This window comes from Anopheles coluzzii, chromosome X, assembly GCF_943734685.1.
Source record: "Anopheles coluzzii chromosome X, AcolN3, whole genome shotgun sequence".
Taxonomy (NCBI): Eukaryota; Metazoa; Arthropoda; class Insecta; order Diptera; family Culicidae; genus Anopheles; species Anopheles coluzzii.
This window is the reverse complement of record NC_064669.1, coordinates 8,123,087-8,136,590: the sequence shown is the minus strand read 5'-3', so window position 1 is coordinate 8,136,590 and position 13,504 is coordinate 8,123,087. Positions and strand designations below refer to the sequence as shown.

Here is a 13,504-nt window from a genome sequence, read left to right as displayed (position 1 = left end):
GGCAGGAGGCAAAAGGACGACTTGAGGGGGGGGGGGGGGGGGGGGCAATGGACAAGAGGTGACCGGGTGACCGCACCGCAACAAGGGCAAAAAAGTGGCGGCGGCAGCACCAGACTCGCCAAACCATCGCCACCACGACCGAATGACGTAGTCTCTTGAAGCGCGACGGCGCCATCACGGTGCGCGCTCGCGCGCTCATTTCACACACCGCACGGCCCCCGTCTCCGTCCCGATTGTGCGCCCGGCAGTAGATTTTACGCGCGTTTATTTTGCCCTCACCCACCCCCCCCCCCCCTCCCTTCCTCTTGCCCGGTGACTCTAACTTGGTTGATCTGTTTGCCTGCGGTACGCTTTTGGCGCTTTGGCTCGCTACGTGTGGTGTGGTAGCAGCACTCTACACCTTCTATATCTGGTGAGGCTCCGTCGTCTCGCACAAGGAATGGTTCAGCTTTTTTTTTCTTTTTCTTTTTTTTTTTTGACGAGCTACTGGCGACACCCACACCTACACCACCTACCTGGTGGCGAGGCGTGGCGAACAGAGCGTTCTCTTTTTTTTTTTTTTTTGTTGCCCTCTCTCGCTCTCTATCTCGCTCTCTCTCGCCCCTGCTCTCTCATTGTCCAGTAGCCTGGCGCTACGTGCACTGGACCGTGTTGACCGCAATCGTTATCACCTTGTCAGGGCGCCGCGGCCGTGCGGCTACCCAACACCTGATATCACACCCCCCCCCCCTTGGTAAATCGCATCTGCTTGCTTGCTTGCTGCTGCTGCTGCTGCCGTTAGTGTCGTCGCCCCACACCCCGCATTGCTCATCACCATACTTCCTCTGCTTCCTTCCTTCACACATAAGTTCGCACAAACGACGTCTCCCCGTGTGTGTGTGTGTGTGTGTGTGTGTTAGCCTTGAGCTTTTTCTGCAGGAGGGCGCCCTCGGTGACGACGACTCTGTGCGACTGGTGCCATCACAGAGAGTCCTGAGATTTGCCGAGGATCCAAAGGGTCGGTGGGTTAGAACGTAGCGCACAGCACACAGAAAGGGAGTCATCTTGCCATGCATGCATTGGGATATACGCCAACCCACTTCCGGGAATGGAGATAAGAGCTCACAGTGCTGCTACTACTACTGCCCGCGACGACTCTCTAGCAGCGCAATATGTCAGTGCGTCTGAGGAGTCCTCACTGCTAGAGACGAAGTGCTTCGCACCAGATGTCAGGTTCACTTCCTTCTTCCAACCGTGTGTGTGTGTGTGTGTGTGTGTGTGTGTGAGGCATGTTTTGCACAAGCGCCTCCGGTGTGTGTCTGTGTGGTTTGCCTTCCCCGTGCAAGTCACCACGCACACCCCAAAGATACCAGTGTGTGGCGCCCGGAGCCACTGGTTTGCGCGGGTCTGACCTCGACCGATTTTCTCCCCCCAGTGTGTTGCCGTGTGTGTGTGTGTGTGCGTGTGCCCGCCCGCCAGCCCGCGGTTTTGTTTGCCCGTGGAAGTGTTACTATTATTGATAGCACAGTGCGCCGTGGCTTTAGCAAGCTTGTGGGGAAGAAGGTGAATTGGGAGAGCGGGGTTGGGGGGGGGGGGGGGGGTGTTATGGCTCCTTCCGCTAATCGCGCGCTAGTCTGGCCTATGCCGCCTATCGCACACTCCAATCGCTCGTCAGCGAGCTCCCTGCCGCCCCTTTGCCCCCCTTCCTCCCCCCTCCAGAAACCATACGTCACTGTCGCCTGTATGGTTGGAGCAGTTTTTCCAAGAAACCACCCAGAGCACCTGATCGATTCCTTCGAACCGAACAACACCAAAGCGCGCGTGTGTGTGTGTGTATGTGTGTGTGCGTCAACAACTCTTTCCACATTGCACAGCTGCGACGGCGACGACCCATTACTACTACATAGTGATCCCCGTGCAAACGTTCGATCGTGTCTTTTCGTTTTTTTTTTTTGGGGGCGTCCGTTGTTTTGGCGTTCAGCTGGAGCCTCCTCCTCCACCTCCACCTTCTTCTCCACTGCCACTACCAACACCTCCTCCCGGGGGGTGGACTCACACACAATGCCGACATCTGTGCCAGTTCCGTTGCCCGTTTTTGGGGCGGCGTCGTCATTCCGGAGAAAGTGTGGCCAGTTTTGGAGTTTTATCGGTCTTTGCCTTTTTTTTTGCGTGTGTGTATGTGTGCCCCTCCTCCTCGTAATCTGCGTGCGCGCCTGCCCGCAGCCGGAATTTACGCACTTACCGAGATATGCAAAGATAGCGTTGTGTGGGGCACCACCGTGGACTCCTGCTCGTTCTAGAGCGCACAAAACAAGCGGCTCTGCTGCACCGTTGCGTAACCCCGGTTCCACGCCCGGTCGCCGTGGCTGGCTGGCTGTAGCCCGCGGACGGATCTCACGGACGAAGAAGCTGGTTCCGTGGAGGGATTTTGTGAATGGACACACGGTGGGCACACAAGCGCGGTGATCCCCTTTTCGCGGTGGGTAGCAGCAGCACCACAAGACGCCGGCGACCGTGTGGACGTGCAAACACAGCTCGGGGGCGCACAGGCAAACAAAAGGCAAATCGTGCAAATAAACAACCGTGCCACCACCACCACCACCATCACCGTGCTCGTGTCGCCTTGGCTCGGCTTGACCGCCCCCCCCCCCCCTCCCCGCCCCGCGCGTATCCCCCAGACAGCTAGACAAATAAAGGGAAGTGGCGGCGGCAGCCCCCCGAGCCTGTGACGCAACCACTGTATATGTGTTGTATACCACACACACACACGCACACTGGTCTGTATCTGTCGGGAAGAAAATGCGCCGCTCGGGAAGGAATTAGCACGCAAAACTTGACATCAAACAAACCATGACTGACGCTTCGAGAGCCTTCCGTTTTGGGTTGGGGCGGGTTTCCGGGGACCCGCTTCCTTCCCCCCCCCCCTCCTCCTCCTCCTCCTCCTCCTCCTCCTCCTCCTCCTCCTCCTCCTCCTCACGGATTGTGGGGGATGTGATCTTGAAATTGGAGAAGAAAAAGAACCCATAGGGCACAACGATTCGCAGCAAACCATAACGCGTTCGTCCGTTTCTACCACAGTGCGTAACGTAATGTTATAGTTGCTTTTTTATTATTATTATTTTTTTTTGAAAAAAAACAAGCAAATTGTGGGTGTAGTGGTGATCCTTTACTCAAGCCTTTTTTTTGTTAATGGTTGGTAACTAAAATATTATATTAAAATACATTCGTGGCTGGGTTTAGCCGTGTTTAGATACTTGGCCTGTTTGGAAGCTGAAGGAGCGATTAACGAGAGTCATTTTGTGCATTTTGCCTTTCTGTGTGTTTACAGGGTTTCCCACGATTTATTGGTTGGTTCTCATCAATTTTTGGTGGGTTCCCATATTTTTTTGGTGCGTTCCCACGATTTTTTGGTCATTTCCCAGAATTTTTTGGTCCAATTGTATTGATATCCAATCGGAAAATACCAATAAATTATGGGAACGAACCAAAAATTTATGGGATACGACCAAAAAATCGTGGGAACACACCAAAAAATCATGGGAACTGACCAATAAATCGTGGGAAACCCTGTATAACGGCATAGGAAAAAAAAATAATAATAAAAAAGCCACTTTTTCCAATCGACTTTTTATGTTGATTTTCAGTGCACGAAAAACATTAATCTTACCTGTCGCTCCCTTTTTTTTTGTAACTATTTGCAAACATAAATAACTAAATAAATAAATAAAATCTGCTAGTTGCATAGTTACGCTAAGCACTGTAAGTTGTCAGCGCGCCACACAAGCGCGATAAGCGCGACCTGGCGTATCCGAAACCTGTGCGCGCCCCGGGGCCTTTCACTACATTGACGAGGGAGTGGGGTGGGGGTAATGGGGAAGGAAGGTAGGGAGGGAGGAGGGGGTTGGTGTGTAAACGCAAAAGTGTTACGTCCTTAACGCCGATAAGCAGATAACAAGACCATGAAAGGGGGGGGGGGGGGAAGGGTCGGTGGTCGAGATGGTGCAGTAAAAAGTAGTGAGGTTCGTCGCTTAGGGCCCGGCGCCGCTAGTTTTCGCACAGAAGCCGTCGCTTCCTTCTTATTTGCTTCTTCTTCTTTGATTGCTTTGCCAACAGGCATTGACAGGGCAGGGGTTCAACGCAGGTCATTGCAGTTGTAGAACGACAGACCAAACCCTGCACCATTCCCCGCTGTCCAACCCTCCAAAATCACCCTTGCCGATCGATCGTTATCTTCGTATTTTGCACACACACTCATACACACACATGGCAACAGTATCTTATCATGCAGCAAACGTGTACTTACATGCTTTCTTTTCTTTTCTTCCCCCTCTCTCTCTCTCTGTTTCCCTTCCAGGTCCTGACGTGGTGCAAGATCTTCCCCAGGCGACGATGCCGGAAGAGGAGGAGCGCAGCAAACGTAAGTATTCTCCCCCAATTTACCCTCTCTTCCGTTGGTTGGTTGTTCTAACGTTCTCTCCCTCTCTCTCTCTCTCTCTCTTTGTCCCTCCTTTTTAGACTTTGCGGCCCTGCTGACCGGGCGCACCTCCTCGCTGCTGAAGAAGGACGACATGGGCACGATGTACTCGACGCTGAACCCGCAGAACGTGGTCGCGACCGGCCGGTTCTCGTTCCACAAGAAGAACCTCTACTACAGCTTCTACGTGTCGGAGCGGGCGGCCCGGCCCCGCTCGATCCAGTTCGTGCACGCGAACGGCAACATCCTGGAGGAGCACACGCTCGCCCTGCCGTCGGACGAGGGCCGGCTGAGCGCGTACCAGAACGGCACCGGCAAGGTGTGCGGCGTGTGGAGGCGCGTGCCGCGCGAATACCGCCGGCTGCTGCGCGACGAGCTCGTCAGCGTGGTGTTGCTGTGGGGCAGCAAACATCAGGCCGAGCTGGCAATTGCCGGCCCGATCGCCAAGTATCCGGCCCTCGCGCACGAACTTTTCAGCTCGCTGTTGGAACCGGCAGCGGCGACGACGTCCGACATGATGGGCGGGGCGGGCGGTACCGCCATCGTGTCCACCAGCAGCGGTGTCACCTCCTCCATCCACCTGACGATCGTGCTGAACGGGCTGTTCGCGCTGGACGACGTGGCCGACGTGCCGCTGAGCGTGCGGCTCGAGTCGCTCGACAAGCGCCAGCTCATCCTGGAGGATGTGCAGCGCGTCCGCAAGCCGGCCCACGACATCAACGTGCTCGAGGTGTCGTCCCCGGTGTCCGTGAGCGATCTGCGGCTGCTGACGCGCGGCAAGCTGACGCTCACGGTCGAGTCCCGGCGCCATCCCGAGCTGCTGCGGCTGCAGGGTCCGGTCCGTGGTCGGGTCGCTTGCGAAGTCTTCCAAACGCTGCTCAGCTCGCACGGGGCGGACGCGCGGAGCGACGCGAGCGGGCTCGCCTGGATGTACCAGAACCGGGACGGTGCGCTCGTGTACCACGTGCAGACGCACCGGCTGCCCCACCATCACGGGGCGGCGGCCAGCCCCGTCCTCACGCTGCTCGACGACAGTGCGAAGCGCCGGCCCGAGCTCGAGACGCTCACGCGCGCCTTCACCGGCGAGCACGCGTCCGGCCTGATCGACCGCATGGGGCCGCGCGTGCTCGAGCCGCTGTACGCGGGCGAGCTGGCGATCCAGGTGGCGAACGAACAGAATCTCACCCTGCTGCACGGCAAGTTCGTGACGCGCCAGGTGGCGGACGCGCGCGACTCGGCCGCCCCGGTGCTGCTGCGCCGCGGCGCGGACGCACCGGCCCCGCTAGCGCACGCGGTCGGGCTCGCCTGGCTCGCGGTCGACAACGAGTGCAGCCTGCACTACGACCTCTCGCTCGCCGGCGTCCCGGGCGCCTACCATCCGCTGCAGCTCTACCTGGAGGAGCTGCCGCTCGAGGCACCGAACGCGCCGGTCGCCCGCCGCCTGCTGGAGGACTTTAGCGGCAACCAGCTCGAGGGTTTCCAGCTCGGGCTGCCGCCGCGCGAGCTCGCCAAGCTCGAGACGAGCGTCATCTATCTGGAGGTGCGCTCGAACGGCACCGCCGAGCCGGTGCTGCGGGCCCGCCTCCACACGCCGACGCGCGTCCCACCCCACTGTACCGGCGGGCTGGACAACGAGGTGCAGCAGGACCCGTTCGCCGCGAACGATGTGCCGACGGTGGCCGCCAACGAGAAGTGCTTCCACTCCGGCCGGTTCTACGACGAGGGCGAAACGTGGCGCAGCGCGGTCGAGGCGTGCACCATGTGCTCCTGCGACCACCAGCAGTACAAGTGCGAGAAGATGAAGTGTCCCCCGCTGCGCTGCCGCAAGGAGGACATCGTGCAGAAGAAGGGCGAATGCTGCCCGTCCTGTGCCGGTAAGTGTTTGCTCTCCGCGAGCTGTTTTGATTACATCGTCGCCATTTTCTAACCTTACTCTTTTTTTGTTGTTTGTCTCTTGCTACAGCTCCGAAAGTGGCGGCCGCACCGGCCCCTCCAGCGGCGGCGCCGCCGCCGGCCCCGACCAACAGCAACGGGCGGGGCTGCAGCCTCGGCGACGAGTTCCACGAGGCCGGCACGACCTGGCACCCGTACCTGCACCCGAGCGGCTACGAAACCTGCACCATCTGCACGTGCGAGCTGTTCACGCTGCAGGTGAAGTGTGCGCGGGCCCAGTGTCCGCCGCTGCCGTGCAGCGACAAGGTCGCCTACCGGCCGGACAAGAAGGCGTGCTGCAAGGTGTGCCCGCAGGTGAAGGAACCGAAGGTGTCGAAGCGGACGCACGGCGCACGGCCGGACGTGCAGTACGATGAGGCGGGCGGCTCGGCCGGCACGCTCCGGTCGCCGCAGGCGATACTGGCGGCCGGCGGCTGCCGGTACGAGGAGAACATCTACGAGAACGGGCAGGAGTACCATCCGATACTGGCGACGCACGGCGAGGAGAAGTGCATCAAGTGCCGGTGCAAGGTAGGCACGCTAGCGAACGGAGCAGCGCAACGGGATGAACGATCGCTAACCATTTTCTTCTTTCCCGCTCTTTCTTCTCGCAACAGGATGGACAGCTTAACTGTAGCCGCAAGCGGTGCAACCGCGCCATGTGCAACCGGCAGAATGCGAAGCAGCGTGCACTGCAGCAATCGCAGCAGCAGCCCGCCGACGAGTGCTGCCAGTGCAGGCCCGCCCGCCACCACCGGAAACGGCAACAGCAGCAGCAGCAGCAGCAACAGCAGACAAGCGTCAAGAGTTGAATACGAGGTGGCGTTGTGCAGCTGGCCGAGCGAAAGTAGTAGCAGCAGCAGCAGCAGCAGTGGCGTTTAGTAGCGACGCGGAGTGCCCGTGGGTTTCCCTGTGCCATGTTTGAAGTGTGTTGCTCGCGGGGCTCCGCACCATCCACACTTACCTGTTTGTTTTTTTTTTAAATTACCACCATCCTCTCCAAACCACCCCCCACGCCCCCTCGTCCTGTGCTCTCGCTCTATCACAACGCCTCTCTCTCTCTCTCTGTCTCTGTGTGTCTCAGCGATGTCTCAGAGCGACACCCGCGTGACACGTGTTTGCTGGCGTCATAATCGGCACCATTTTGTAGTGTTCTGTGCGCCGGAGTATTGTATTCTTATTTTTCGAGAAGCTCCGCCACTTTCATCCTCTCCCTCCCCCCTCTCCCCTCACCCATCATTTCCCATTGCGCTTTTGCATTCAGCTTTAGTAATGCTCCGTTACGCGTGTAACGCCCGCCAAAAACAAAAAAAAAAACAAACGTAACACCGCCCGAACGCTTTCTTTGCTCGGTTGGGCAAGGTTTAGTGCAGTGTGCGCCATCTTGGTGCGTACGTTATTAATAATTGGACCCTTTTTCGATTAAGAAGAAGAAGAAGAAAACAAAGATACACATTCACAATAGTGTATGGAGCGTGTGCCGCGCTTCCCCTTCAAGATCGTATTAGGGCGAGCGAGCGAGCGAGAGAGAGAGGGAGAGAGAAAGAATGAGAGAGTGAGAGCAAGGATCTATTTATATGTACTTTAAAAAGGAAAAAAACCCACACATACATACATACATACACACACTCTCACATAATACACATTCAACACATAAACACACACACACATTTTACATTTTAACCATGTAAGGATAAGGAATGCAACACGCATAATAATTTTAATATAAAATCGTATATCTTAACGTATCTTGTAGTGAACGTGCACCCGCAACCCACCCACCCACTCACACACACACACACATACATGCACACGCTTTACGTGTGTCGGTGGCGTGTGTGTCCGGCATGGGCATGGGGTACAGGGTAAGCCGATGAGTGACCTTTTTGAAACGATATACCACACACAAACTGAAAAGAACAACAACAACAAAAACCCACAGTAACACATACAGCAGCAAGTCCCCCCCCCCCCCTTTAAACCCCCTGGCTGTATGGATATATATTCATATATACCTTTTTTATATAAATATATATACATTTATATACCTTGTACATGTAGGCAAACGTAGGTTAACGGAATCATGATGTACTAACTAGCCCTTAGTACACTACCGATGTAAGGACACGTATTTATTTTTGCAAAACAAAAAACACACACACACATATACATACATGCTCACACACACACACATACACCCTCACAGATACGGCAATTGAACAGCACCGTCTGCGCGAAAAGAAAATAGGAAAAAAACAGAGGAAGAGAGAGAGAGAGAAAGAGAGAAAGAGAGAGAGAGAAGGGATGGAGCGGCGTGTGGAGCGTCGCGTTCTGTGTTGCGCCACTCCACGTACCAAAGCGATTTAAGGCGGGCAAATTAGTAGATCTAGCGATAGGTTGGGTGCAAGAGAAAGAAAGAGAGAGAGAGAGAGAGAGAAAAAAGAGAGCTAGAAATGAATCGCGCTCGCGATGGAATGGAATCTTTTCCCAAGGTTGGGTGGGGAGTGCGAAAAGCGAACTTCTTCCCCCCGGAGCAAGCCGGCCCGATGGGCCCCAAACCAGGAACGACAAACCCGAGAGCTTTTGGTTTTTGGCGTTTTGGCGTTTGTCTGTTGCATTGCTTTTTTGTTTTGTTTTTGTCGCTTTTGCAAACTACTGAGCGTGTGGCTTGGGAATATCAAAACAGGGGAAAAAATGGAGGGAAAAAGGTGGCAAAAGGGTGGAAGAGGGGGTTGAGAGGAGACCGGGGGAAACTGCCGGAAAACAGGCTCCCCAGGAACAGGAAAGGAACGCATTTAATTTAACCGGTTTATAGTAGCTTTGTTCGGTGTGTCAGTATAGGTAAGCGGAAGCGGGCGGAAAGCAGAAAAGCAGGGAAAACGACAGAAGTAAACGAACAGAAAAGGAAAAAGAAGAAAAAGAAGAAGACGAAAAATATGATAATGAAGAAGAAGAAAAAACGAAAATGAGAAGAAGAAGAAAAGTAGAAAAAACGAAAACAGAAAAGGAAGCAAACTAAACAAACAAACGAAAGCGCGAATAGAAAAGGAAGAATAGGAAGAATAAAAGGAAGCAAAAAAAACAAACAAACAAAAACAAACAAAAACACGCCACCCATATTACATCTTTTTGTCTTTCTTCCGATGTTGCCCCGGTTTTTTCTCTCCTTCTTTTCTCGGAAAACTCACGGGGCTGAAAGGGCTGGTAGAGCAACTAAGACGTACACTAAGGCCTTTGAGCGCCATCTATACGATTGTGTCTCTGCTTTAATGCACCGAGCATCGTCACCCCTGGGGTGGTGTTTTACTGCACTCTTTCGGTGTTTATTTACTGGTACAAAAAAGCGAAAATAGAGAGAGAGAGAGAGAGAGAGAGAGACACGATAAAAAAATAAAAACAAAACGGAAAGGGAAGGAGAGGAAAGGCCAAACCCCCGCTCCCTCCTCCCACCCCTAAAAATCCCAAAAGTCCTAGTAACAATCCTCGCGCGGAATGCTGGTCATAACAGTCATATAGTTTTTTTTTGGTTGCTTAAAGCGTAACTATTTCGCCATCGTTCCACCATTTTTTTTTGTTTTAATTTGTCGAATCGTTTTTCCCACACCATGGGGTGGTGTGTGGATCGCAAAATTATTGTATCAAAATTATACATTACCTTAGTAGTACTTAACAGCAGCAGCAGTAACGTTATCGAATGCCAAAAAACAAAGTCACGAGGGAAGGAAAAAAGGATGCTTAGGTGTACGGAAGTAAAACAAAATGCTAAGTAAGAACTTTTTTTTAAACGTTTAGGCCTTTCACTTTAATCGCACTTTTGGTTTCGAGTAAAAGTAGTACTAAGAGAAAAAATACAAAAGGAATGGTACGTTTCAAATCAATCAAACAAAAACAACACACAAAAAAAAAAACAGAGAACGTTATACAAAATGATTTCTGCGAAACGAATACTAGGAGAATACTTAGAAAGCAAGAAATGGACAGAGAGAGAGAGAGAGAGAGAAAGAGAGTGGGAGTGAGAAAGAAATGAGAATGAATAGTAGAGGAAGACAATACAAAGCATAGGGCGACAAAACGGCAAAGAAAGAGAAAGAAAATAAGAAGCAAAAAGTCGATGCCTCGATCTCTAGTCAAGCGTCGCACACACGTTGCACGCTCGGGAGGCGATGTCACGAGCACACTAACTGACTGACTACTGAGCCCCGGTACAAAGTGGGTTTTTTGCTTTACTGAGCGGCAGTGGTGACAGCTGCGAGCTGTCACTTTTGGTGTTTGGACGGTCACAAAGCAGCCGTCACAAATTCAAATCAAAACACACACATACAGTGGAAACAAATCGAATGGAATTCACACAATACAAACAGACAATAAGTACATTAAATCACACTTACATACACTCACACTCGTACACACACACACACACACACACACACACACACACACACACACACACACACACACACACACACACACACACACACACACACACACACACACACACACACACACACACACACACACACACACACACACACACACTCACATACTTTAGGAGGTAAAGCAGATAGGGAAGAGAGGCAAGCGTTGTGCGCTGCAAGGTTGTTGCGCAGCCAGTCTTAACAAGTCTTACAACAAACAAACAAACAAACAAACCAGCCGCTAAATACTAATGACGGTGATCGATACCATATACACCTATATATACATTATATATATATATATATATATATCTAGAGATGTAAAACGCAAAAAACTACGGTTACTATGTCTAAAATGTAGTATTTTAAGTATTACTACCCGCATACACATATACATATATATATAGAAGCAGAGATTGCTGTGTACGCGCGCGCCCGACGCCGTACGACTGATAAGCATAATTGCAGCTTTTTTGTTGTTGTTTTTGTTTCCTTCTCCATCTCCTTCCCTTTTCCTTTCCTGCTCTAACACGGCGTGCCCGGAGTCCGAATGTCGCAAGCTAGGTTGTAGGTGTTTCCGTTTTGTTTTGTTTGTTCGTCTCGTTTGGTTTTCGTGTATGCTTCGACTGGGAGCAACGTCACCCTGTGTCACGCTTCGCGTCGTGTCAAGAAGCTGGTCGTGTGTTTCGCGCTGTTTGTATGTGCAAGAACCCCTTCTGAGGATGGAGCGTAGAAGAGTCAGGGTACCCAGTGGCAAACTCTAGGCTCAGTAAATGAAACTCCCACGGCTTCATGTTTGCTGGACTGCGTTACGGCAGGCAAACTAGGAAAAGCAAAACCTCCCTAATAAAAAAAAAAGATGGTCAGTGCACACTACAAAATGGTAGCGATGGGTAATTGGCAGCCAAGAATACAAAAAAAAAATAGATAATGAAAACACACACACACACACACACAACAACTCTTCCCGTTTTGGTTACCACTTACCAAAGAAGACTGAATATTTTAACAGTATACAGAAGCGAAAGAGCGAAAAATAATAAGCAAAACCAAACAGGCACAAACAGAAAGCACAACAAAAACAGGACGGTGGGAGGGGAGCGGGTGGGGGGAAATGCCCAACACTCCAGCTAGCGCGCTAACCCGTGCGCATCTTCACGACTTGGCGGTTGTAATCCAGCTTAGTAGCTTTGGTAGTAAGCAGTCGGTAGTGATGGTCATAGTAGAGCGATTGGGTGAAGCAACCCATCCCTAATGTTAGTTTTCTTTAATTATTGTTTTCTTTTTACTAAACTGTCTGTATTTAAAATGTAAACCGAGAGCTTTAGCCGCACTGGGTGGCTGGACATTCTGTCGAAAACTTAGTGGTAGGTTGCAGGGATCGAACCGATTTGTTTGTACAAAAAGGTGTAGAGAATATGTTAGAGGCGAGAGAGAGAGAGAGAGAGAGAAGCAGACGGAGAGAGAGAAAGAGAGCGAGAGAGGGAGGAGACTCAATGCAAACATGGGATGGAAGTTAGATAGTTAGAAGAAGTCGGTTTTTTAACTCTTACGCACATCAAACGTGTACTACGTGTAGGTCAAGACGGCAAGCTGAGGGCTAGTGGGCGTTGGAAAACGCAAGTACAAGACGGAGAAGAAAGCTTGGTGGAACAAAATTGAACAGTATTCATTTTGAAAACCCCAAGAAACGGAAAAACAAACATAGAAACCAACGCCGCAACGTAGCGTAACTAAAGATTGTTCGAAATATCTCTTTTTTTAACCGCAAAATCCTCCGTTCCTCCCAGTGCACACCGGGAACCGCTATTGCTTAGGAAGGGCGTATTAGATGCGTAACCTAATTGCGCAGAAAAGCGTTGCCAGAATAACAAATAAACAAATAGAAATCGCAAGCGAAAACAGTTTCGAAATTCGGAACGGTCTCTGCCAGGTGTGGCACTGAGCAAACGCGCATTATTATTAATGAAATAAAACCAACCAACTAAGAGCTACAAACACTTAACGAAAATCTTGGTGCTTTTTTTCTTCTTCTTCCTTTTCTGGTCACAGCTAGATAACGATAAGTTACAGGTGAGCGATATTGTGAAGCACAAAAAGAGACGATAGGTGCTGTAGTTACTAGTTGAGAAACGGCTTCTAGATCCTCGTTAGTTCAACGATCTAGTCATAGGTAAAGTTGGCAATCTCCAAATCCGCATTATCCGGAGCCGTCCGGAATCGGAGTCGTCGAGAGTCGCAGTCGTCCGGAATCGGAATCTAACGGAGTCGATGTCGTTCGGAGTCGGCTAGAGCTGTCTGGAGTCGCCCAGAATCGGAGGCCTCTTAAGTCGTCGAATGTCGGAGTCGTCTGAAGTCGTCCAGAGTCGGAGTCATACGGAATCGGAACCGTTCCGAGTCGCAGTCGTCTGGAGTGGCCCGGAGGCATCTGGAGTCGTCCGGAGTTGGAGTTGAACGAAATCGAATTCGAATGGAGTCAGAGACGCCTGGAGTCTTCTGGAGTCGTCCGGAGTCGGAGTAGAACCTGTTTACGAAGTGCACACGCAAGACCGGAGGACGAATATTACGATAGGAAATAAAATATCATCTCCGGACCCTGACACTTACCAACTCCGGGTGACACCGACTTCGAGCAACTTCGACTCCGGGTGGAACTCGGAATCGGAACCGGACTAACAATAACCGGAGTCGGATCCGAGTCGTG

At 52.0% G+C, this 13,504-nt stretch overlaps 1 protein-coding gene across 3 annotated transcripts in view; it reads left to right on the top strand.

Moving 5' to 3' along the window:
• LOC120958116 (dorsal-ventral patterning protein Sog) overlaps nucleotides 1-11,262 on the top strand; it is a 247,514-nt gene extending 236,252 nt beyond the window's left edge. For all 3 annotated transcript variants that reach the window (XM_049606175.1, XM_040380707.2, XM_040380700.2), the window contains 4 exons: nucleotides 4,334-4,396; nucleotides 4,495-6,327; nucleotides 6,417-6,916; nucleotides 7,003-11,262. In XM_049606175.1, the coding sequence (XP_049462132.1) occupies nucleotides 4,334-4,396; nucleotides 4,495-6,327; nucleotides 6,417-6,916; nucleotides 7,003-7,197 (2,591 nt within the window). In that variant the 3' untranslated portion in view covers nucleotides 7,198-11,262. The remainder of the gene's footprint in view (nucleotides 1-4,333; nucleotides 4,397-4,494; nucleotides 6,328-6,416; nucleotides 6,917-7,002) is intronic.
• Nucleotides 11,263-13,504: the final 2,242 nt, after the last annotated feature.